The sequence below is a fragment of the Oncorhynchus keta genome, unplaced genomic scaffold (genome assembly GCF_023373465.1).
Source record: "Oncorhynchus keta strain PuntledgeMale-10-30-2019 unplaced genomic scaffold, Oket_V2 Un_contig_19959_pilon_pilon, whole genome shotgun sequence".
In the NCBI taxonomy this organism is placed as follows: Eukaryota; Metazoa; Chordata; class Actinopteri; order Salmoniformes; family Salmonidae; genus Oncorhynchus; species Oncorhynchus keta.
In genome coordinates, this window is record NW_026281753.1 from 1 (window position 1) to 26,234 (window position 26,234).

The following is a 26,234-nucleotide window of genomic DNA, read 5'->3' on the forward strand; positions in this document are numbered from 1 at the left end:
GAATGGGCCCTGTGTATATGAAGGCTGTGTCAGAGTGTAGGTTGAATGTGCCCTGTCCCTGGGTAGGGGTATATGAGGCTGTGTCAGAGTGTCTGGTGCAACAATCACTAACCAGCCTCCCATTGTCCTCCTCTCTCTCTCAAAACCCATTTCTGATCCAATTGGTTTTGAGGAGACGAAAGGACGTGGAGGAGTATGAGATGTTCACAAAGACGGGTCACTAACCCTCCTCTCCTTTCTTACCCATCTTCATCCTCCACCACTCCGCTCTCTCTTACCAATCCTCATCTCCACCACTCCGCTCTCCTCTTACCCATCCTCTCTCCATCCTCCTTTCTCCTCTCCTACCTTCTCATCCTCCACCCTCCATTACTTCTCTCTGCTGTGCCAGATGGATTGAACAGTACTGTTAGTGAAGAGGTCCAACAGTCCCCATCTTTAACCTCCATTAGAAAATGGACATCTCAATACAAAACAGAACTTTAAAAATAATGATAACAAAGAGACTGAGGTTTGGTCATTGAGATAAACACTTAGTTCATCTGGTCTTTATTCCTACAGCTGTAACAGAGCTCTCTCTCTCTCACACACAGTCATCATTAGAAAATATACAAACTACAAATTAAACGTTTAGGTCTACATCACAACGCACTGGATATAACAACACACTGATAATACAGTGGGTGATCAACAACATGACATCATTCATCATCTTCCTCCTCCCTCTCGCTGATGACATATTTCTTTGCCTTCTGTTCCACCTCCTCCTCCTCATCCTCCTCAGCCTTCCTCTTTCCTGAACTCTCCCCTTCCTACAGAGAGAGGGGAGAAAAGAAAGAGGGGGTGAAAAGAGGGGGAGAAAAGAAAGAGGGGAAGAAAAGAAAGAGGGGGAGAAAAGAAAGAGGGGGAGAAAAGAAAGAGGGGAAGAAAAGAAAGAGGGGGAGAAAAGAAAGAGGGGGAGAAAAGAAAGAGGGGGGAGAAAAGAAAGAGGGGGGGAGAAAAGAAAGAGGGGGGAGAAAAGAAAGAGGGGGGAGAAACAAAGAGGGGGGAGAAAACAAAGGGGGGAGAAAAGAAAGAGAGGGGGGAGAAAAGAAAGAGGGGGGAGAAAGAAAGAGGGGGAGAAAAGAAAGAGGGGGGGAGAAAGAGGGGGAGAGAGAAAGAGGGGGAGAGAGAAAGAGGGGGAGAGAGAAAGAGGGGGAGAGAGAAAGAGGGGGGAGAAAGACAGGAAAAATGTGATTTGACTCACTTCAGATCTGCCTCAACGTGCTTTGTTAGCTGAACTAGATTCCTATATGTAGTGATTCACAATGTCTCCTGCTGGTAGATTGTAGTACTGCACCCTCTGTCATCTCTCCATTCTCTCACTGTACTAACACCTGTGTGTGTGTCTCACCTCGTCAGAGTCTAGTTTCTTGGCCTTGAGCAGTCTCTGGGCTTTATCATCATCAGAACCCTCATCACTGTCAGACGAGTAGATCCGAGCACGCTCCTCTATATGGAGAGAGGAGAGAGACGGAGGAGAGGAGGGGGACGGAGGAGAGGAGGGGGACGGAAGACGGAAGAGAAATGAGATGGAAGAGAGGAGAGGAGGGGGACAGAAGAGAGGAGGGGAGAGAACACATTAAAATGAGCAAATACAAACACTTTCGCTGTATCCTCAGCCCCCCTCCTCCTCCTCCCTTGTATTTGATGTGGATGTGTCTCTGTTTAGATATGGTGTGTGTGTCCTCACCCCTCAGCCCCCCTCCTCCTCCCTTGTATTTGATGTGGATGTGTCTCTGTTTAGATATGGTGTGTGTGTCCTCACCCCTCAGCCCTCCTCCTCCTCCCTTGTATTTGATGTGGATGTGTCTCTGTTTAGATATGGTGTGTGTGTCCTCACCCCTCAGCCCTCCTCCTCCTCCCTTGTATTTGATGTGGATGTGTCTCTGTTTAGATATGGTGTGTGTGTCCTCACCCCTCAGCCCCCCTCCTCCTCCCTTGTATTTGATGTGGATGTGTCTCTGTTTAGATATGGTGTGTGTGTCCTCACCCCTCAGCCCCCTCCTCCTCCTCCCTTGTATTTGATGTGGATGTGTCTCTGTTTAGATATGGTGTGTGTGTCCTCACCCCTCAGCCCCCCTCCTCCTCCTCCCTTGTATTTGATGTGGATGTGTCTCTGTTTAGATATGGTGTGTGTGTCCTCACCCCCAGCCCTCCTCCTCCTCCCTTGTATTTGATGTGGATGTGTTTCTGTTTAGATATGGTGTGTGTGTCCTCACCCCTCAGCCCTCCTCCTCCTCCCTTGTATTTGATGTGGATGTGTTTCTGTTTAGATATGGTGTGTGTGTCCTCACCCCTCAGCCCCCTCCTCCTCCTCCCTTGTATTTGATGTGGATGTGTCTCTGTTTAGATATGGTGTGTGTGTCCTCACCCCTCAGCCCCCTCCTCCTCCTCCCTTGTATTTGATGTGGATGTGTTTCTGTTTAGATATGGTGTGTGTCCTCACCCCTCAGCCCTCCTCCTCCTCCCTTGTATTTGATGTGGATGTGTCTCTGTTTAGATATGTGTGTGTGTCCTCACCCTCAGCCCCCTCCTCCTCCTCCCTTGTATTTGATGTGGATGTGTCTCTGTTTAGATATGGTGTGTGTGTCCTCACCCCTCAGCCCCCTCCTCCTCCTCCTCCCTTGTATTTGATGTGGATGTGTCTCTGTTTAGATATGGTGTGTGTCCTCACCCCTCAGCCCTCCTCCTCCTCCCTTGTATTTGATGTGGATGTGTTTCTGTTTAGATATGGTGTGTGTGTCCTCACCCCTCAGCCCCCCTCCTCCTCCCCTTGTATTTGATGTGGATGTGTCTCTGTTTAGATATGGTGTGTGTGTCCTCACCCCTCAGCCCTCCTCCTCCTCCCTTGTATTTGATGTGGATGTGTCTCTGTTTAGATATGGTGTGTGTGTCCTCACCCCTCAGCCCCCCTCCTCCTCCTCCCTTGTATTTGATGTGGATGTGTCTCTGTTTAGATATGGTGTGTGTGTCCTCACCCCTCAGCCCCCCCCCTCCTCCTCCTCCTCCCTTGTATTTGATGTGGATGTGTCTCTGTTTAGATATGGTGTGTGTGTCCTCACCCCTCAGCCCTCCTCCTCCTCCCTTGTATTTGATGTGGATGTGTCTCTGTTTAGATATGGTGTGTGTGTCCTCACCCCTCAGCCCCCCCTCCTCCTCCCTTGTATTTGATGTGGATGTGTCTCTGTTTAGATATGGTGTGTGTGTCCTCACCCCTCAGCCCCCTCCTCCTCCTCCCTTGTATTTGATGTGGATGTGTCTCTGTTTAGATATGGTGTGTGTGTCCTCACCCCTCAGCCCCTCCTCCTCCTCCCTTGTATTTGATGTGGATGTGTCTCTGTTTAGATATGGTGTGTGTGTCCTCACCCCTCAGCCCCCCCTCCTCCTCCCTTGTATTTGATGTGGATGTGTCTCTGTTTAGATATGGTGTGTGTGTCCTCACCCCTCAGCCCTCCTCCCCTCAGCTCCTCCAGCCCCCTCCTCCTCCTTGTATTTGATGTGGATGTGTCTCTGTTTAGATATGGTGTGTGTGTCCTCACCCCTCAGCCCCCTCCTCCTCCTCCTCCTCCCTTGTATTTGATGTGGATGTGTCTCTGTTTAGATATGGTGTGTGTGTCCTCACCCCTCAGCCCCCTCCTCCTCCCTTGTATTTGATGTGGATGTGTCTCTGTTTAGATATGGTGTGTGTGTCCTCACCCCTCAGCCCTCCTCCTCCCTTGTATTTGATGTGGATGTGTCTCTGTTTAGATATGGTGTGTGTGTCCTCACCCCTCAGCCCCCCTCCTCCTCCTCCCTTGTATTTGATGTGGATGTGTCTCTGTTTAGATATGGTGTGTGTGTCCTCACCCCTCAGCCCCCTCCTCCTCCTCCTCCTTGTATTTGATGTGGATGTGTCTCTGTTTAGATATGGTGTGTGTGTCCTCACCCCTCAGCCCCCCCCCTCCTCCTCCCTTGTATTTGATGTGGATGTGTCTCTGTTTAGATATGGTGTGTGTGTCCTCACCCCTCAGCCCTCCTCCTCCTCCTCCCTTGTATTTGATGTGGATGTGTCTCTGTTTAGATATGGTGTGTGTGTCCTCACCCCTCAGCCCCCCTCCTCCTCCTCCCTTGTATTTGATGTGGATGTGTCTCTGTTTAGATATGGTGTGTGTGTCCTCACCCCTCAGCCCCCCCCCCCTCCTCCCTTGTATTTGATGTGGATGTGTCTCTGTTTAGATATGGTGTGTGTGTCCTCACCCCTCAGCCCTCCTCCTCCTCCTCCCTTGTATTTGATGTGGATGTGTCTCTGTTTAGATATGGTGTGTGTGTCCTCACCCCTCAGCCCCCCTCCTCCTCCCTTGTATTTGATGTGGATGTGTCTCTGTTTAGATATGGTGTGTGTGTCCTCACCCCTCAGCCCTCCTCCTCCTCCCTTGTATTTGATGTGGATGTGTCTCTGTTTAGATATGGTGTGTGTGTCCTCACCCCTCAGCCCTCCTCCTCCCTTGTATTTGATGTGGATGTGTCTCTGTTTAGATATGGTGTGTGTGTCCTCACCCCTCAGCCCTCCTCCTCCCTTGTATTTGATGTGGATGTGTCTCTGTTTAGATATGGTGTGTGTGTCCTCACCCCTCAGCCCTCCTCCTCCTCCCTTGTATTTGATGTGGATGTGTCTCTGTTTAGATATGGTGTGTGTGTCCTCACCCCTCAGCCCCCCTCCTCCTCCCTTGTATTTGATGTGGATGTGTCTCTGTTTAGATATGGTGTGTGTGTCCTCACCCCTCAGCCCTCCTCCTCCTCCCTTGTATTTGATGTGGATGTGTCTCTGTTTAGATATGGTGTGTGTGTCCTCACCCCTCAGCCCTCCTCCTCCTCCCTTGTATTTGATGTGGATGTGTCTCTGTTTAGATATGGTGTGTGTGTCCTCACCCCTCAGCCCCCCCTCCCCCTCCCTTGTATTTGATGTGGATGTGTCTCTGTTTAGATATGGTGTGTGTGTCCTCACCCCTCAGCCCCCTCCTCCGCCCTTGTATTTGATGTGGATGTGTCTCTGTTTAGATATGGTGTGTGTCCTCACCCCTCAGCCCCCCTCCTCCTCCCTTGTATTTGATGTGGATGTGTCTCTGTTTAGATATGGTGTGTGTGTCCTCACCCCTCAGCCCCCTCCTCCTCCTCCCTTGTATTTGATGTGGATGTGTCTCTGTTTAGATATGTGATGTGTCCTCACCCCTCACCCCTCCCTCCTCCTCCTCCCTTGTATTTGATGTGGATGTGTCTCTGTTTAGATATGGTGTGTGTGTCCTCACCCTCAGCCCCCTCCTCCTCCTCCCTTGTATTTGATGTGGATGTGTCTCTGTTTAGATATGGTGTGTGTGTCCTCACCCTCAGTCTCCCTCCTCCTCCTCCTCCCTTGTATTTGATGTGGATGTGTCTCTGTTTAGATATGGTGTGTGTGTCCTCACCCCTCAGCCCTCCTCCTCCTCCCTTGTATTTGATGTGGATGTGTCTCTGTTTAGATATGGTGTGTGTGTCCTCACCCCTCAGCCCTCCTCCTCCTCCCTTGTATTTGATGTGGATGTGTCTCTGTTTAGATATGGTGTGTGTGTCCTCACCCCTCAGCCCTCCTCCTCCTCCTCCCTTGTATTTGATGTGGATGTGTTTCTGTTTAGATATGGTGTGTGTGTCCTCACCCCTCAGCCCTCCTCCTCCTCCCTTGTATTTGATGTGGATGTGTCTCTGTTTTAGATATGGTGTGTGTGTCCTCACCCCTCAGCCCCCTCCTCCTCCCTTGTATTTGATGTGGATGTGTCTCTGTTTAGATATGGTGTGTGTGTCCTCACCCCTCAGCCCCTCCTCCTCCTCCCTTGTATTTGATGTGGATGTGTCTCTGTTTAGATATGGTGTGTGTGTCCTCACCCCTCAGCCCTCCTCCTCCTCCCTTGTATTTGATGTGGATGTGTCTCTGTTTAGATATGGTGTGTGTGTCCTCACCCCTCGTCCCACCCCTCCTCCTCCTCCCTTGTATTTGATGTGGATGTGTCTCTGTTTAGATATGGTGTGTGTGTCCTCACCCCTCAGCCCTCCTCCTCCTCCCTTGTATTTGATGTGGATGTGTCTCTGTTTAGATATGGTGTGTGTGTCCTCACCCTCAGCCCTCCTCCTCCTCCCTTGTATTTGATGTGGATGTGTCTCTGTTTAGATATGGTGTGTGTGTCCTCACCCTCAGCCCTCCTCCTCCTCCCTTGTATTTGATGTGGATGTGTCTCTGTTTAGATATGGTGTGTGTGTCCTCACCCCTCAGCCCTCCTCCTCCTCCCTTGTATTTGATGTGGATGTGTCTCTGTTTAGATATGGTGTGTGTGTCCTCACCCCTCAGCCCTCCTCCTCCTCCCTTGTATTTGATGTGGATGTGTTTCTGTTTAGATATGGTGTGTGTGTCCTCTTGCCCCCTCAGCCTCCTCCTCCTTGTATTTGATGTGGATGTGTCTCTGTTTAGATATGGTGTGTGTGTCCTCACCCCTCAGCCCTCCTCCTCCTCCTCCCTTGTATTTGATGTGGATGTGTCTCTGTTTAGATATGGTGTGTGTGTCCTCACCCCTCAGCCCTCCTCCTCCTCCCTTGTATTTGATGTGGATGTGTCTCTGTTTAGATATGGTGTGTGTGTCCTCACCCCTCAGCCCTCCCTCCTCCTCCCTTGTATTTGATGTGGATGTGTCTCTGTTTAGATATGGTGTGTGTGTCCTCACCCTCAGCCCTCCTCCTCCTCCCTTGTATTTGATGTGGATGTGTCTCTGTTTAGATATGGTGTGTGTCCTCACCCTCAGCCCCTCCTCCTCCCTTGTATTTGATGTGGATTATTGTCTCATGGTGTGTGTGTCCTCCCTCAGCCCCCCTCCTCCCCTCCCTTGTATTTGATGTGGATGTGTCTCTGTTTAGATATGGTGTGTGTGTCCTCACCCTCAGCCCCCTCCTCCTCCTCCCTTGTATTTGATGTGGATGTGTCTCTGTTTAGATATGGTGTGTGTGTCCTCACCCCTCAGCCCCCTCCTCCTCCTCCCTTGTATTTGATGTGGATGTGTCTCTGTTTAGATATGGTGTGTGTGTCCTCACCCCTCAGCCCCCCTCCTCCTCCTCCCTTGTATTTGATGTGGATGTGTCTCTGTTTAGATATGGTGTGTGTGTCCTCACCCTCAGCCCCCTCCTCCTCCTCCCTTGTATTTGATGTGGATGTGTCTCTGTTTAGATATGGTGTGTGTGTCCTCACCCCTCAGCCCTCCTCCTCCTCCCTTGTATTTGATGTGGATGTGTCTCTGTTTAGATATGGTGTGTGTCCTCACCCCTCAGCCCCCTCCTCCTCCTCCCTTGTATTTGATGTGGATGTGTCTCTGTTTAGATATGGTGTGTGTGTCCTCACCCTCAGCCCTCCTCCTCCTCCTCCCCCTTGTATTTGCTCTTGATGGCGGCCAGGCTGACAGACTCGTCCCCCTCCTCATCGTCGTCATAGCGATCGGGCTCCAGGTAACCGGCGCTCAGCCCTCGTTGGTGCTGCTTCTCTCTCATCCGCCGCTGTTGTCCCTCACGACGGATAGACGCACGCAGACGCTCCTCCTCTTTCTGTAGGGGGGAGACGGGTCAACGTGTTAACCCCTCAAATGAGATAAGGTGTCGTCCTGTCTATTTCAAATGTAGGAGACTGTAATCAGCAACAGAAGCCCAGTCAGTGCTTCTAGAAGCAACAGAAAGTCTGTCTCGTCTCCAGACTGTCGTTATTAAACTGAACAAAAATATAAACCTGAACATGTAAAGTGTTGGTCCCACGTTTTTAAACGAACTGATGATATAAATGATTCAAGAAATGTTCACAGATTCACAAAAAGTTTCTCTCAAATGTTGTCCACAAACATGTTTACATCCCTGAGAATTTCTCTTTTGCCAAGATAATCCATCCACCTGACAGGTGTGGCATATCAGGAAGCTGATTAAACAGCATGATTATAACACAGGTGCACCTTCTGCTGGGGGACAATAAAAGGCCACTCTAAAATGTGCAGTTTTGCCACATAATACAACGACACAGATGTCTCAAGTTTTGAGGAAAATTGGCATTCTGACTGCAGGAATGTCCTGAGAATTTGATGTTAATTTCTCTACCATCAAGCACCTCTGTAACATCGTCTTAGAGAATTTGGCAGTACGTCCAACCGGCCTTACAAACGCACCAGCCCAGGACCTTCACATCAGACTTCTTCACCTGCGGGATAGTCTGAAACCTGCCACGCAGACAAACTGTTGAAACTGTGTGTTTGTACAACAGTACGTCCAACCGGCCTTATAACCGCACCGGCCCAGGACCTTCACATCAGACTTCTTCACCTGCGGGATAGTCTGAAACCTGCCACGCAGACAAACTGTGGGTTTGTACAACAGTTCTGTACAAACGGTCAGAAACCGTCTCAGGGAAGCTCATCTGAGTGTTCGTCATCCTCACCGGGGTCTTGACTTGACTGCAGTTCAGTTGTAACCGACTTCAGTGGAACGAATGCTCCCCTTGATACACAGGAGTTTCAGCTGTACCAGGCAGATGGCACACAGGAGTTTCAGCTGTACCAGGCAGATGGCACACAGGAGTTTCAACTGTACCAGGCAGATGGCACACAGGAGTTTCAGCTGTACCAGGCAGATGGCACACAGGAGTTTCAACTGTACCAGGCAGATGGCACACAGGAGTTTCAGCTGTACCAGGCAGATGGCACACAGGAGTTTCAGCTGTACCAGGCAGATGGCACACAGGAGTTTCAGCTGTACCAGGCAGATAGCAGACAGGAGTTTCAGCTGTACCAGGCAGATGGCACACAGGAGTTTCAGCTGTACCAGGCAGATGGCAGACAGGAGTTTCAGCTGTACCAGGCAGATGGCACACAGGAGTTTCAGCTGTACCAGGCAGATAGCAGACAGGAGTTTCAGCTGTACCAGGCAGATGGCACACAGGAGTTTCAGCTGTACCAGGCAGATGGCACACAGGAGTTTCAGCTGTACCAGGCAGATGGCAGACAGGAGTTTCAGCTGTACCAGGCAGATGGCACACAGGAGTTTCAGCTGTACCAGGCAGATGGCAGACAGGAGTTTCAGCTGTACCAGGCAGATGGCACACAGGAGTTTCAGCTGTACCAGGCAGATGGCAGACAGGAGTTTCAGCTGTACCAGGCAGATGGCACACAGGAGTTTCAGCTGTACCAGGCAGATGGCACACAGGAGTTTCAGCTGTACCAGGCAGATGGCACACAGGAGTTTCAGCTGTACCAGGCAGATGGCACACAGGAGTTTCAGCTGTACCAGGCAGATGGCAGACAGGAGTTTCAGCTGTACCAGGCAGATGGCACACAGGAGTTTCAGCTGTACCAGGCAGATGGCACACAGGAGTTTCAGCTGTACCAGGCAGATGGCACACAGGAGTTTCAGCTGTACCAGGCAGATGGCACACAGGAGTTTCAGCTGTACCAGGCAGATGGCACACAGGAGTTTCAGCTGTACCAGGCAGATAGCAGACAGGAGTTTCAGCTGTACCAGGCAGATGGCACACAGGAGTTTCAGCTGTACCAGGCAGATGGCACACAGGAGTTTCAGCTGTACCAGGCAGATAGCAGACAGGAGTTTCTGTAGCTGTACCAGGCAGATAGCAGACAGGAGTTTCAGCTGTACCAGACAGATGGCAGACAGGAGTTGTACCAGACAGATGGCAGACAGGAGTTTCAGCTGTACCAGGCAGATGGCACACAGGAGTTTCAGCTGTACCAGGCAGATGGCACACAGGGAGTTTCCAGCTGTACCAGGCAGATGGCACACAGGGAGTTTCAGCTGTACCAGGCAGATAGCAGACAGGAGTTTCAGCTGTACCAGTCAGATGGCACACAGGAGTTTCAGCTGTACCAGGCAGATGGCAGACAGGAGTTTCAGCTGTACCAGGCAGATGGCACACAGGAGTTTCAGCTGTACCAGGCAGATGGCACACAGGAGTTTCAGCTGTACCAGGCAGATGGCACACAGGAGTTTCAGCTGTACCAGACAGATGGCAGACAGGAGTTTCAGCTGTACCAGGCAGATGGCAGACAGGAGTTTCAGCTGTACCAGGCAGATGGCACACAGGAGTTTCAGCTGCACCAGGCAGATGGCACACAGGAGTTTCAGCTGTACCAGGCAGATGGCACACAGGAGTTTCAGCTGTACCAGGCAGATGGCACACAGGAGTTTCAACTGTACCAGGCAGATGGCACACAGGAGTTTCAGCTGTACCAGGCAGATGGCACACAGGAGTTTCAGCTGTACCAGACAGATGGCACACAGGAGTTTCAGCTGTACCAGGCAGATGGCACACAGGAGTTTCAGCTGTACCAGGCAGATGGCACACAGGAGTTTCAGCTGTACCAGGCAGATGGCAGACAGGAGTTTCAGCTGTACCAGGCAGATGGCACACAGGGAGTTTCAGCTGCACCAGGCAGATGGCACACAGGGAGTTTCAGCTGTACCAGGCAGATGGCACACAGGAGTTTCAGCTGTACCAGACAGATGCAGACGGCATGTGTGGTGTTGTGTGGGCGAGCGGTTTGCTGATGTCAACGTTGTGAACAGAGGACACACACCAGGATGGTATGGGGGCAGGCATAAACTATGAACAACGAACACAATTGCATTTTCAATCAATGGAAATCTGAATGCACAGAGATACCGTGACGAGATCCTGAGATTCATTGTGGGCATTCATCCGCCGCCATCACCTCATAATTCAGCATGATAACGCACGGCCCCATGTCACAAGGATCTGTACACAGTTCCTGGAAGCTGAACATTTCCCAGTTCTTCCATGGCCTGCATGCTCACCAGACACGTCACCCATTGAGCATGTTTGGGATGCTCTGGATCAACATATATGACAGCGTGTTCCAGTTCCCGACCATATCCAGCAACTTCACACAGCCATTGAAGAGGAGTGGGACAACATTTCACAGGCCACAATCAGCAGCCTGATTAACTCTATGTGAAGGAGATGTGTCACGCTGCATGAGGCAAATGGTCACACCAGATACTGACTTGTTCTCTTTATCGAAGGTATCTGTGACCAACAGATTCATATCTGTATTCCCAGTCATGTCACATCCATAGATTAGGGCCTAATGCATCTATTTCAATTGACTGATTTACTTATATGAACTGTAACTCAGTAAAATCTTTAAAATCGCTTTTGCGTTAATATTTTTGCTGCGTGTAGTTCTGCTAACATTACACACACATCTCATAACCTTATTACATGACATCCTATATGAAATGACACAGTCCAGCGTGTGTCACCTTGATCATCTCAAGGCGTTGAGACTCGGGTCTCGCCCAGCCATGGGCAGTATTCTGATCTTCTGGGTCTTCGAGCAGCGGTCAGCCAGAGACAGGGTCATCTTCCTGTGGGTGGCGCTGTCTGTGGAGTGGGGTCTGGAGAGAAAACACACAATAACAGCTTTATATCTCAAATCAGACATTCATGTTTGTTCCTTTAAACTGAAAGAGGAACAGCGTCTCATAATACTGTACCAAAACAAGTCCCATTCTAATAATGTACCAAAACAAGCCCCATTCTAATACTGAACCAAATCAAGTCCCATTCTAATACTGAACCAAATCAAGTCCCATTCTATTGTAATACTGTACCAAATCAAGTCCCATTCTAATACTGAACCAAATCAAGTCCCATTCTAATACTGAACCAAATCAAGTCCCATTCTAATACTGTACCAAATCAAGTCCCATTCTATTGTAATACTGTACCAAATCAAGTCCCGTTCTAATACTGAACCAAATCAAGTCCCGTTCTAATACTGTACCAAATCAAGTCCCATTCTATTGTAATACTGAACCAAATCAAGTCCAATTCTATTGTAATACTGTACCAAATCAAGTCCCATTCTATTGTAATACTGTACCAAATCAAGTCCCGTTCTAATACTGAACCAAATCAAGTCCCGTTCTAATACTGTACCAAATCAAGTCCCATTCTATTGTAATACTGTACCAAATCAAGTCCCATTCTATTGTAATACTGAACCAAATCAAGTCCCATTCTATTGTAATACTGTACCAAAACAAGTCCCGTTCTAATACTGTACCAAATCAAGTCCCGTTCTAATACTGTACCAAATCAAGTCCCATTCTATTGTAATACTGAACCAAATCAAGTCCCATTCTATTGTAATACTGTACCAAAACAAGTCCCCTTCTAATACTGAACCAAATCAAGTCCCGTTCTAATACTGTACCAAAACAAGTCCCATTCTATTGTAATACTGTACCAAATCAAGTCCCATTCTATTGTAATACTGAACCAAATCAAGTCCCATTCTAATACTGAACCAAAACAAGTCCCATTCTATTGTAATACTGTACCAAATCAAGTCCCGTTCTATTGTAATACTGTACCAAAACAAGTCCCGTTCTATTGTAATACTGTACCAAAACAAGTCCCATTCTAATACTGTACCAAATCAAGTCCCGTTCTATTGTAATACTGTACCAAATCAAGTCCGGTTCTATTGTAATACTGTACCAAATCAAGTCCGGTTCTATTGTAATACTGTACCAAATCAAGTCCGGTTCTATTGTAATACTGTACCAAAACAAGTCCCATTCTAATACTGTACCAAATCAAGTCCCATTCTAATACTGTACCAAATCAAGTCCCATTCTAATACTGTACCAAAACAAGTCCCATTCTAATACTGTACCAAAACAAGTCCCATTCTAATACTGTACCAAAACAAGTCCCATTCTAATACTGTACCAAAACAAGTCCCATTCTCAGCTCAGATACTGTGTTGTTGTTCACTATTCCATCTGGAGGGAGCTCTGCTTAGATACTGTGTTGTTGTTCACTATTCCATCTGGATGGAGCTCAGCTTAGATACTGTGTTGTTCACTATTCCATCTGGAGGGAGCTCAGCTTAGATACTGTGTTGTTCACTATTCCATCTGGACTGAGCTCAGCTTAGATACTGTGTTGTTCACTATTCCATCTGGACGGAGCTCTGCTTAGATACTGTGTTGTTCACTATTCCATCTGGACGGAGCTCAGCTTAGATACTGTGTTGTTGTTCACTATTCCATCTGGAGGGAGCTCAGCTTAGATACTGTGTTGTTCACTATTCCATCTGGATGGAGCTCAGCTTAGATACTGTGTTGTTCACTATTCCATCTGGATGGAGCTCTGCTTAGATACTGTGTTGTTCACTATTCCATCTGGACGGAGCTCAGCTTAGATACTGTGTTGTTGTTCACTATTCCATCTGGACTGAGCTCAGCTTAGATACTGTGTTGTTGTTCACTATTCCATCTGGACTGAGCTCAGCTTAGATACTGTGTTGTTGTTCACTATTCCATCTGGACGGAGCTCAGCTTAGATACTGTGTTGTTGTTCACTATTCCATCTGGACGGAGCTCAGTTTAGATACTGTGTTGTTGTCCACTATTCCATCTGGAGGGAGCTCAGCTTAGATACTGTGTTGTTCACTATTCCATCTGGACGGAGCTCAGCTTAGATACTGTGTTGTTCACTATTCCATCTGGACGGAGCTCAGCTTAGATACTGTGTTGTTGTTCACTATTCCATCTGGACGGAGCTCAGCTTAGATACTGTGTTGTTGTCCACTATTCCATCTGGATGGAGCTCAGTTTAGATACTGTGTTGTTGTTCACTATTCCATCTGGACTGAGCTCAGCTCAGATACTGTGTTGTTCACTATTCCATCTGGAGGGAGCTCAGCTTAGATACTGTGTTGTTGTTCACTATTCCATCTGGATGGAGCTCAGTTTAGATACTGTGTTGTTCACTATTCCATCTGGAGGGAGCTCAGCTTAGATACTGTGTTGTTGTTCACTATTCCATCTGGACGGAGCTCAGCTTAGATACTGTGTTGTTGTTCACTATTCCATCTGGATGGAGCTCAGCTTAGATACTGTGTTGTTGTTCACTATTCCATCTGGATGGAGCTCAGCTTAGATACTGTGTTGTTCACTATTCCATCTGGATGGAGCTCAGCTTAGATACTGTGTTGTTGTTCAGAGCTTTGGGTTCCATCTGGACAAAGAGCTCATGCCTAGATACAGTGTGTTGTATAGACAGTTCCATCTGAAGGTGAGTTCAGTCTTAGATACTGTGTTGTAGTCCAGTTCCTATGTCCATGAACAGGTGGTTGTGAGTCTCCTTGGAGAGGAGCTTTATACACATCAAACACCTCGTACCCAGGTGGAGAGACATGCTGTGGAGACACTACATCAAACACCTCTTACCCAGGTGGAGAGACAGCTGTGGAGACAGAACACATCAAACACCTGTTGTCCAGGTGGAGAGACATGCTGTGGGACAGAACACATCAAACAGTTACCCAGGTGGAGAGACATGCTGTGGAGACAGAACACATCATTCACCTCTACCCAGGTGGAGAGACATGCTGTGGAGACAGAACACATCATACACCTATTACCCAGGTGGAGAGACATGCTGTGGAGACAGAACACATCAAACACCTGTTGTTACCCAGGTGGAGAGACATGCTGTGAGACAGAACACATCATACACCTCGTTACCCAGGTGGAGAGACATGTGTGGAGACAGAACACTATCATACACCTCGTTACCCAGGTGGAGAGACATGCTGTGGAGACAGAACACATCATACACCTCGTTACCCAGGTGGAGAGACATGCTGTGGAGACAGAACACATCAAACACCTGTACCCAGGTGGAGAGACATGCTGTGGAGACATTCCATCATACACCTCGTTAGCCCAGGTGGAGAGACATGCTGTGGAGACAGAACACATCATACACCTCGTTACCCAGGTGGAGAGACATGCTGTGGAGACAGAACACATCATACACCTCGTTACCCAGGTGGAGAGACATGCTGTGGAGACATACATCATACACCTCGTTACCCAGGTGGAGAGACATGCTGAGACAGAACACATCCAACAGTTACCCAGGTGGAGAGACATGCTGTGGAGACAGAACACATCAAACACCTCGTTACCCAGGTGGAGAGACATGCTGTGGAGACAGAACACATCAAACACCTGGTGGACCCAGGTGGAGAGACATGCTGTGGAGACAGAACATATCATCCACCTCGTTAGCCCAGGTGGAGAGACATGCTGTGGAGACAGAACACATCATACACCTCCACCCAGGTGGAGAGACATGCTGTGGAGACAGAACACATCATACACCTGTTACCCAGGTGGAGAGACATCTGTGGAGACAGAACACATCAAACACCTCGTTACCCAGGTGGAGAGACATGCTGTGGAGACAGAACACATCATACACCTCGTTACCCAGGTGGAGAGACATGCTGTGGAGACAGAACACATCATACACCTCGTTACCCAGGTGGAGAGACATGCTGTGGAGACAGAACACATCAAACACCTCGTTACCCAGGTGGAGAGACATGCTGTGGAGACAGAACACATCATACACCTCGTTACCCAGGTGGAGAGACATGCTGTGGAGACAGAACACATCAAACACCTCGTTACCCAGGTGGAGAGACATGCTGTGGAGACAGAACACATCAAACACCTCGTTACCCAGGTGGAGAGACATGCTGTGGAGACAGAACACATCAAACACCTCGTTACCCAGGTGGAGAGACATGCTGTGGAGACAGAACACATCATACACCTCGTTACCCAGGTGGAGAGACATGCTGTGGAGACAGAACACATCATACACCTCGTTACCCAGGTGGAGAGACATGCTGTGGAGACAGAACACATCAAACACCTCGTTACCCAGGTGGAGAGACATGCTGTGGAGACAGAACACATCATACACCTCGTTACCCAGGTGGAGAGACATGCTGTGGAGACAGAACACATCCACAGATACATACACATGTAAACACACATTTCCCCATTGTTAAATCAATGTATTAATTATTCAAGCACAATCATCAGGAGTCCAGCGTTACTCCTCTTCATCAGGAGTCCAGCGTTACTCCTCTTCATCAGGAGTCCAGCGTTACTCCTCTTCATCAGGAGTCCAGCGTTACTCCTCTTCATCAGGAGTCCAGCGTTACTCCTCTTCATCAGGAGTCCAGCGTTACTCCTCTTCATCAGGAGTCCAGCGTTACTCCTCTTCATCAGGAGTCCAGCGTTACTCCTCTTCATCAGGAGTCCAGCGTTACTCCTCTTCATCAGGAGTCCAGCGTTACTCCTCTTCATCAGGAGTCCAGCGTTACTCCTCTTCATCAGGAGTCCAGCGTTACTCCTCTTCATCAGCTGTCCAGCGTTACTCCTCTTCATCAGCTGTCCAGCGTTACTCCTCTTCATCAGCTGTCCAGCGTTACTCCTCTTCATCAGCTGTCCAGCGTTACTCCTCTTCATCAGCTGTCCAGCGTTACTCCTCTTCATCAGCTGTCCAGCGTTACTCCTCTTCATCTAGCCCTCTGAGGGTCTTGTGTGTGTGTGTGTGTGTGTGTGTGTGTGTGTGTGTGTGCTGACCTGCCGTCAGACCACTTGACGATGCGGGCGTTACTCTCTCTGCTCTCGTTCCCCTCCTCGTCTTTCTTGGCTCTCCACCGGATAGTATTCTCAACCTGAACACAGAACACTGTTACATCACACAGAACACTGTTACATCACACAGAACACTGTTACATCACTCAGAACACTGTTACATCACACAGAACACTGTTACATCACACAGAACACTGTTACATCACACAGAACACTGTTACATCACTCAGAACACTGTTACATCACTCAGAACACTGTTACATCACTCAGAACACTGTTACATCACTCAGAACACTGTTACATCACTCAGAACACATCACTGTCCCATCACACACATCACTGGTCCCATCACACACACAACACTGTTACATCACACACAACACTGTCACATCACACCACAACATTGTCACATCAATACACAACACTGTCACATCAATACACAACACTGTCACATCACACCACAACATTGTCACATCAATACACAACACTGTCACATCAATACACAACACTGGTCCCATCACTGGTCCCATCACACACACAACACTGTCACATCACACACACAACACTGTCACATCAACTCACAACACTGTCACATCAACTCACAACACGGTCACATCACACACAACACGGTCACATCACACACAACACTGTCACATCAACTCACAACACTATCACATCAACTCACAACACTGTCACATCAACTCACAACACTGTCACATCAACTCACAACACTGTCACATCACACACAACACTGTCACATCAACTCACAACACTGTCACATCACACCACAACACTGTCACATCACACCACAACACTGTCACATCACACACACACAAGACTGTCACATCACACACACACAAGACTGTCACATCACACCACAACATTGTCACATCAATACACAACATTGTCACATCAATACACAACACTGTCACATCACACCACAACACTGTCACATCAATACACAACACTGTCACATCAACTCACAACACTGTCACATCAACTCACAACACTGTCACATCAACTCACAACACTGTCACATCAACACACAACACTGTCACATCAACACACAACACTGTCACATCAATACACAACACTGTCACATCAAAACACTGTCACATCAAAACACTGTCACATCAAAACATTGTCACATCAAAACACAACACTGTCACATCAAAACACAACACTGTCACATCAAAACACAACACTGTCACATCAATACACAACACTGTCACATCAATACACAACACTGTCACATCAATACACAACACTGTCACATCAATACACAACACTGTCACATCAATACACAACACTGTCACATCAATACACAACACTGTCACATCAATACACAACACTGTCACATCAATACACAACACTGTCACATCAATACACAACACTGTCACATCAATACACAACACTGTCACATCAATACACACACAATACTGTCACATCACACACACAGGGCAAGAACTGAGCGCACACACACACCTTCAGTTTGAGCCTGGTCCGTCCCTCTTCATCCAACATCTCCTCATCCTCAAACTCATCTTCATAGTACTGGGAGTCAAAGGGTCTGAACAGAGAGGAACACACACATCACATCAGACACAGAGTTCAGAGAGAAGACACTGCTTCTACCTATCCAGACCCTTCTCATCCGAAAACATGGAATGCTCAGGGGAAGGTCAGGGTTAGGGTCCGGGGGGTGTCAGGCTCTAGGGTCCGGGGGGTGTCAGGGTCTAGGGTCAGGGGGGGTCAGTAAGTGAACTGGGACCATCTGGGGTGAGTCTAACCTGGGCTCAACGGAGAGGAAGTTGGGTAGTTTGACGAAGTAGAGGTCTGATCCTAGATCAGTGCTGACTTTAGGAATCTCCACCTCGATACGAGTCTCTGGGACGGGCTCCTCCTCAGCCTGCTCCCCTTCCATACCATCCTCTTGGTCCTGGGGACACACACACACACACACACACACACACACACACACAGAGACACACACACACACACACAGAGAGACACACACACACACAGAGACACACACACACAGAGACACACACACACACACACACACACAGAGACACACACACACACACACACACACACACAGAGACACACACACACACACAGAGACACACACACACACAGAGACACACACACACACACAGAGAGACACACACACACAGAGAGAGACACACACACACAGAGAGAGACACACACACACACAGAGAGAGACACACACACACAGAGAGAGACACACACACACACAGAGAGAGACACACACACACACACACAGAGAGACACACACACACACAGAGAGACACACACACACACAGAGAGAGACACACACACACAGAGAGACACACACACACACAGAGAGACACACACACACAGAGAGACACACACACACACACAGAGAGACACACACACACACACAGAGAGACACACACACACACACAGAGAGACACACACACACACACAGAGAGACACACACACAGAGAGAGACACACACACAGAGAGACACACACACACACAGAGAGACACACACACACAAACTCTTCATTATTAGTTCTTGTAACATGCAGAGGTAAAGTGTCTCTCACCAGGGGTTGTTCTGGAGTGGGGGGGGGGTTAAAGTGTGTCTCACCATGGGTTGTTCTGGAGTGGGGGGTAAAGTATGTCTCACCAGGGGTTGTTCTGGAGTGGGGTGGTTAAGTGTGTCTCACCAGGGGTTGTCCTGGAGTGGGGGGGGTCAAGTATGTCTCACCAGGGGTTGTCCTGGAGTGGGGGGGTCAAGTATGTCTCACCAGGGGTTGTCCTGGAGTGGGAGGTTTCTCAGCATCACTGTCTGATGAGATGTCGTCTGCCTCTCCAAACAGGTCGTCTGCTGCTGGTTTCTTACCTGAGGAAGAGATGGAGAAAGAGGAGTCCTGAACCCTAATCTTTGACCCGTACCAGGTAGAAGTGGAACATGGAGGGATTATACCCTGACCCCTCCGCCTCCTCAAAGTGCATCGGAGTCGGCTTGGGTGGTATCCAGACTGTCATACCGACCGGGTGCCATCCTGGGATATTCAGTAATACCGGCACTGAACACAAGGGGCGCTGTTTTCAAAACCCACTGAGCCTCTGCAATATGGAGGTTACCAATGCTAATAAGTACATGTGAAATCCCATAGTGAATGCTAGCTAAATGCTAACGAGCGCATTGCGAACTTTTTAGTCTCTGAAACTATTTGCAGAACAGACAATAGCGTTCTCCTGACCATCTAGGGGATTCTCCTGATCCACGAGGGGATTCTCCTGACCCACGAGGGGATTCTCCTGACCCACTAGGGGATTCTCCTGACCCACTAGGGGATTCTCCTGACCCACTAGGGGATTCTCTTCTGTTATCAAGCAAATGCACAACTGCAGAGCATTTAGCACCTTTTAGAAAGTCTACTTAATAGTGAGAAGATATTTAGCTGTCAAATATGTGTAACTACATCTCCTGGCTCATGCTGCACAACAGTGAGTGACTCAAGGGTCCAGAATGTAAAATAATGTGACAGGAGACAAAGCAGACCACCAAGCGTATTGCAAGTTGACTGCAGTACATAAAAAGTAGCTACAAATATTCTAATTTATTAAATAAATGAGATAGTTACAACGTTATTGCAAAACCATCCTGTGGCTATTTCCAAATAGCACCAGGATACGGTATCCTGTATATATCACGGTTCCTCAAATGGCGGCCCACTGGCCAAACGGTTTTTATTTAAGTTGAACTAATTTTTTTAAATTTTTTTACATAAAAGCCTAAAAACACCAGGAAATCAGCTCCAAGTGATTTTAATTCTGGAAAATCAGGTACCCAAGTATTCCCATGCATTATGCATACAAATGTAAGCAAGGTTTGAAATTATGATGTTTTAGTCAAATATTATCTGCGTTTGGGTTTTTTGTGGTCAATTTGCAGTCTACAAATGATTTGTAATTATGTTCCGGACCCATCCGGAACATCCACTCAAGAATAATATTTTTATATATATATATATATATATATATATATTTTTTAAAATCAGCCTGAATCTAGTTGATGATCCCTGGTATATATGATATATACCGGCCAAGCCTACACCAGGAGGGATCTTCTCCTCTAGTAATGTGTTGAGGAGACCTCCTATAGGACTCTTCAGATTAGGGTTGCATTTTTCTAAATACCCAAGTTTTCCAAAATTCCCGGTTAGAAGACTCCCGGATTCAGGCGGGGATAAGCAGGAAATCCGGAATCCTCCAACCAGGATTTCTGGAAAACCAGGGATTTTTGGGAAAGTTATTTTTGCAACCAGCCTTCAGATCTAGGTTTACCTTTACCCTTCTTCTTGGCTCCAACGTCGCTGTCAGAGTCTGAGCCAGACGCCGCCATCTTCTTCTTCTTGGCTCCAACGTCGCTGTCAGAGTCTGAGCCAGACGCCGCCATCTTCTTCTTCTTGGCTCCAACGTCGCTGTCAGAGTCTGAGCCAGACGCCGCCATCTTCTTCTTGGCTCCAACGTCGCTGTCAGAGTCTGAGCCAGACGCCGCCATCTTCTTCTTGGCTCCAACATCGCTGTCAGAGTCCGAGGCAGATGCCATCTTCTTGTTCTTCCGTCCGACGAAGTCATCCTCGCTGTCACTGCCCTTCGCAGACTCTGAAGCACACACACACACATCATTTAATTATTATAATTCTCCTGTAGACTTCCAGTCATTGCTCAAACAAAGATTAAAGATCATTTTACTGGTCAATTGCACACAAGGTCCAATCAAAATGTTACTTCCTTTTAACCCAAGCCCTCTGAAAGAAGACACATCAACATACAGGGCATTCTGAAAGTATTCAGACCCCTTGACTTTTTCCACATTTTGTTACGTTACAGTCTTACTCTAAAATTCATTAAATTATTTTGACAGGATTGTATCGAGGTACAGATCTGGGGGAAGGGAACCAAAAAAATGTCTGAAGCATTTAAGTTCCCCAAGAACACAGTGGCCTCCATCATTCTTAAATGGAAGAAGTTTGGAACCACCAAGAACCTTCCTAGAGCTGGCCGCCCGGTCAAACTGAGCAATCGGGGGAGAAGGGCGTTGGTCAGGGAGGTGACCAAGAATCCAATGGTCACTCTGGCAGAGCTACAGAGTTCCTCTGTGGAGATTGTAGAACCTTCCAGAAGGACAACCAACTCTACAGCACTTCACCAATCAGGCCTTTATGGTAGAGTGGCCAGACAGAAGCCACTCCTAGGTAAAAGGCACATGACAGCCCACTTGGAGTTTGCCAAAAGGCACCAAAAGGATTTTTAGACCATGAGAAAAAATATTTTCTGGTTTGATGAAACCAAGATTGAACTCTTTGGCCTGAATGCCAAGTGTCACGTCTGGATGAAACCTGGCACCATCCCTACGGTGAAGCATTAGGGTGGCAGCATCATGCTGTGGGGATGTTTTTCAGCGGCAGGGACTGGGAGACTGACTAGGATCGAGGAAAAGATGAATGGAGCAAAGTACGTGCTCCAAAGTGCTCAGGACCTCAGCCTGGGCCGAAGGTTCACATTCTAACAGGACAACATCCCTAAGCACACAGCCAAGACAACGGAGGAGTGACTTCGGGACAAGTTTCTGAATGTCCTTGAGGGGCCCATACAAATCCCGGACATGAACCCGATCCAACATCTCTGGAGAGACCTGAAAAAAGCTGTGCAGCGATGCTCCACAACCAACACGATAGAGCTTGAGAGGATCTGCAGAGAATAATGGGAGAAACTCCTCAAATACAGGTGTGACAAGCTTGTAGCGTCATACCCAAGAAGACTCATGGCTGTAATCGCTGCCAAAGGTGCTGCCACAAAGTACTGTGTTAAGGGTCTGAATACTTATGTAAATATAATATTTCAGTTTTTTTTTGTCATTATGGGTTATTGTGTGTAGATTGATGACAGAAATGTATTTAATCCATTTTAGAATAAGGCTGTAATGTAACAAAATGTGGAAAAAGCCAAGGGGTCTCAATACTTTCCCAATGCGTTGTGTAGAGGTTTTTTAGTGGTAAGGGGAGCTGCCAGACTGGGTTCACAGGGAACAGCTGCTGTGGGGGGTTAAGTGCCTTGTTCAAGGGCACAGCAGCAACCAATGGCATATAGGATGTGATACAACAGTATCATATTGATAAAGCTTGATAGAGTACATTAATACAAGAGAAAAGCCGATGTTGCTGAAGGTTGCTACAGTTTTCTTTTCAAACTCCAAGGCTGATCTAGTGAGTGGCTAGAGGAAGGTCCTTCAGACCACACACACACACACACACACTTTCTTCAATACCTGACTTCTTCCTGCTCCTGTGCCCCGCCCCGTCCTCATCAGAATTCTCTCGCTCTTCGTCCGATTGATGCCGCTTCTTCTCCTCCTCTTCCTCATCCTCTGATTGGTCACTCTTAGCCCCTCCTCCCCACTTTTCATCATCTGATTGGTTCTCCTTGCCCGACCCCTCCCCATCTGAGTGGGGGGTTCCGGGCCCTGAGTGGGGGGTGCCGGGCCCTGAGTGGGGGGTGCCAGGGTCTGACAGGGGGGTGCCGGGGTCTGACAGGGGGGTGCCGGGGTCTGACAGGGGGGTGCCGGGCGCGGAGTGGGGGGTGCCGGGCGCGGAGTGGGGGGTGCCGGGAGCCGAGTGGGGGGTGCCGGGAGCAGAGTGGGGGGTGCCGGGAGCAGAGTGGGGGGTGCCGGGAGCAGAGTGGGGGGTGCCGGGAGCAGAGTGGGGGTGCCGGGAGCAGAGTGGGGGTGCCGGGAGCAGAGTGGGGGGTGCCGGGAGCAGAGTGGGGGGTGCCGGGAGCAGAGTGAGGGGTGCCGGGAGCCGAGTGGGGGGTGCCGGGAGCTGAGTGGGGGTGCCGGGAGCCGAGTGGGGGGTGCCGGGGTCGCTATGGATACTGGCAGGAAAACAAGTTATTATGCATTATGTACATTCCAATGAAATTTGTTTTCACTCAAAGTGCTTTCAATACCAGATGAAAAAGCACTAGCCTATATAAAACCATTCCATAATCATTCCTCCTCACCTCTTCTCAGAGCGAACACTGCCCCTCCCAGACCTGGGGCTCCCCACCCCCGATACTGGACTGCCTGCCTCTGACCTTCGATCTCCATCTTCCTCCTCTTCCTCCCGGTGCCCTCTCTCCGACCCACTGTGCTGCTCCGCGTCTGACTGGTCATTGTCCTCGGGCTCCGAGTGCATGCTGGCATCCGACTGGTTTCCTGAGCGTTCCGACAGGTTTGATTGGTTGTCGCTGTGTCGGCTTTGGCGTTCCTCTTCACTGTCATCCCCAAACAGCTCCTGGTTCATAGAGTTATACCATGTCATTATTGTGGTTAAGAGTGTTTCCTGTGTGTGTGTGTGTATGTACTGAAACAACTGGACCTCACCTTGGTGTTGGGCTTTCCCCCATCATCATCATCATCTCTCCCGCTGTCGCTGCCGGAGGCGTTACTATGGGAACGGGACCGGGGCATCTCCGGCTCAGATTCAGAACCTGAACCAGAGCCAGACGCCACTGCTGAGACCACTGCACACACACACACACACACACAGAGACAGTCATGTTAGCTTTCAGCAGAGGGGAAATGTACATGAATGTGAAATAAACACAAATACTAACGTTAGCTACGCACGCCCTATGGGGAGCTTGAATGGTTAGCTTGCTAACGTTAATGTGCTGGACCAAGTATGCACTGGCTATTTTGGTTCTAGTTATGTTGTTGATGGATATTCTCAAAGGTCCTCTTTACTAACGTTAGCTACTTGTTAGCCACTTAACGTTAGCTTCGCTAGCATCAGCCAACCGGCCTTAGCTAGATCACATTAGCTAACTTACTAGCTGTAACTGCATAAAGCTATTCATCAAGCGTAACTTTAGACGTGTTTAGCTAACTTTTCGGAACAGCATTTTGATGGCTAACTTCACCTCTTTGTTCGTTGTCACTGTCCCCATCACTCCCGAACAGTTCGTCCATGTCCGCCATTTCTTTCGATGAGGACGAACCGGAAGTGACAGATGAGCGTTTTGCCAGTTCAGCGCGACACGATTAACTGCGTTGAATATCCACCGGGTGGCGGCAGATGAGCGCTGTGAAATAAGGTGCATGTAAACATGCATCAGATTAATACATTAATGGAAATCATTGTGTTATTTTATAATTTAACCCTGACATAAAAGATTGCAGTTTATAAAAGTGCAGAATCTGTAGTCGACTGTGGTATTTTGGACGCAGTAATTGCAGAATAACTGCTGTGTACTACACTCTAACTGCAGTTTGTTTTGTAAGGGTGCTGAGAGTGAGCAGTGCGGAGCATCAATGCTGGGTGATGACACACAGCACAGGACCTTTCTCATCTGGTAGAGAGAGGGGCTCACCTGTTGAACAATAAAGATCCTGGAATTATTTTATTTTAAAGATTTTTATTTCACCTTTATTTAACCAGGTAGGCCAGTTGAGAACAAGTTCTCATTAACAACTGCGACCTGGCCAAGATAAAGCAAAGCTATGCGACAAAAACAACAACAAACGTACAGTCAATAACACAAAAGAAAATAAAAATAGAACAATATATGTACAGTGTGTGCAAATGTAGAAGATTAGAGAAGTAGCCAATAAATAGGCCCTAGAGGCGAAAATAATTACAATTTAGCATTAACACTGGAGTGATGCAGTTGAAGTCGGAAGTTTACATACACCTTATCCAAATACATTTAAACTCAGTTTTTCACAATTCCTGACATTTATTCCTATTAAAAATTCCCTGTCTTAAGTCAGTTAGGATCACCACTTTATTTTAAGAATGTGAAATGTCAGAATAATAGTAGAGAGAATGATTTATTTAATCTTTTATTTCTTTCATCACATTCCCAGTGGGTCAGAAGTTTACATACACTCAATTAGTATTTGGTAGCATTGCCTTTAAATTGTTTAACTTGGGTCAAACGTTTTGGGTAGCCTTCCACAAGCTTCCCACAATAAGTTGGGTGAATTTTGGCCCATTCCTCCTGACAGAGCTGGTGTAACTGAGTCAGGTTTGTAGGCCTCCTTGCTCACACACGCTTTTTCAATTCTGCCCACAAATTTTCGAATTGAGGTCAGGGCTTTGTGATGGCCACTCCAATACCTTGACTTTGTTGTCTTTAAGCCATTTTGCCACAAATTTGGAAGTATGCTTGGGGTCATTGTCCATTTGGAAGACCCATTTGAGACCAAGCTTTAAATTCCTGACTGATGTCTTGAGATGTTGCTTCAATATATCCACATAATTTTCATTCCTCATGATGCCATCTATTTTGTGACGTGCACCAGTCCCTCCTGTAGCAAAACACCCCCACAACATGATGCTGCCACCCCTGTGCTTTACGGTTGGGATGGTGTTCTTCGGCTTGCAAGCGTCCCCCTTTTTCCTCCAAACATAACGATGGTCATTATGGCCAAACAGTTCTATTTTTGTTTCATCAGACCAGGGACATTTCTCCAAAAAGTATGATCTTTGTCCCCATGTGCAGTTGCAGACCGTAGTCTGGGTTATTTATGGCGGCTTTGGAGCAGTTGCTTCTTCCTTGATGAGCGGCCTTTCAAGTTATATCCATATAGGACCCATTTTACTGTGGAT

At 47.9% G+C, this 26,234-nt stretch overlaps 2 protein-coding genes across 2 annotated transcripts; both read right to left on the minus strand.

The window, feature by feature from the left end:
* Positions 1-701: 701 nt before the first annotated feature.
* LOC127920584 (RNA polymerase-associated protein LEO1-like) lies at positions 702-8,503 on the minus strand. The gene is made up of 5 exons (XM_052504629.1): positions 8,471-8,503; positions 7,443-7,635; positions 2,110-2,160; positions 1,394-1,491; positions 702-812 (listed from the first exon to the last, which is right to left on the minus strand). The coding sequence occupies exons 1-5, from the start codon at positions 8,501-8,503 to the stop codon at positions 702-704; spliced, it is 486 nt and encodes a 161-aa protein (XP_052360589.1).
* Positions 8,504-14,839: 6,336 nt separating this feature from the next.
* Positions 14,840-24,707, minus strand: LOC127920586 (RNA polymerase-associated protein LEO1-like). The gene is made up of 14 exons (XM_052504630.1): positions 24,544-24,707; positions 24,005-24,144; positions 23,641-23,915; positions 23,466-23,511; positions 22,910-23,237; positions 20,923-21,243; positions 19,377-19,471; positions 18,369-18,517; positions 18,064-18,148; positions 16,564-16,658; positions 15,845-15,920; positions 15,692-15,793; positions 15,335-15,436; positions 14,840-14,938 (listed from the first exon to the last, which is right to left on the minus strand). The coding sequence occupies exons 1-14, from the start codon at positions 24,599-24,601 to the stop codon at positions 14,840-14,842; spliced, it is 1,971 nt and encodes a 656-aa protein (XP_052360590.1). The 5' UTR covers positions 24,602-24,707.
* Between the last annotated feature and the right edge of the window lie 1,527 nt (positions 24,708-26,234).

Bases quoted from the DNA above. Each gene is read 5' to 3' on its own strand.
- LOC127920586 (XM_052504630.1), bottom strand. From the start codon at position 24,601: ATGGCGGACATGGACGAACTGTTCGGGAGTGATGGGGACAGTGACAAC. The intron at 24,145-24,543 runs GTGAAGTTAGCC...GTGTGTGTGCAG, and splicing joins CAGTGACAACGAACAAAGAG to TGGTCTCAGCAGTGGCGTCT. The intron at 18,518-19,376 runs GTGAGACATACT...GTGTGTCCCCAG, and splicing joins CCACTCCAGGACAACCCCTG to GACCAAGAGGATGGTATGGA.
- LOC127920584 (XM_052504629.1), bottom strand. From the start codon at position 8,503: ATGACGAACACTCAGATGAGCTTCCCTGAGACG. The intron at 2,161-7,442 runs GCTGAGGGTGAG...CCATATCTAAAC, and splicing joins GGGGGAGGAGGAGGAGGAGG to AGAGACACATCCACATCAAA. The intron at 1,492-2,109 runs GTGAGGACACAC...CTCTCCATATAG, and splicing joins AGGAGGAGGGGGGCTGAGGG to AGGAGCGTGCTCGGATCTAC.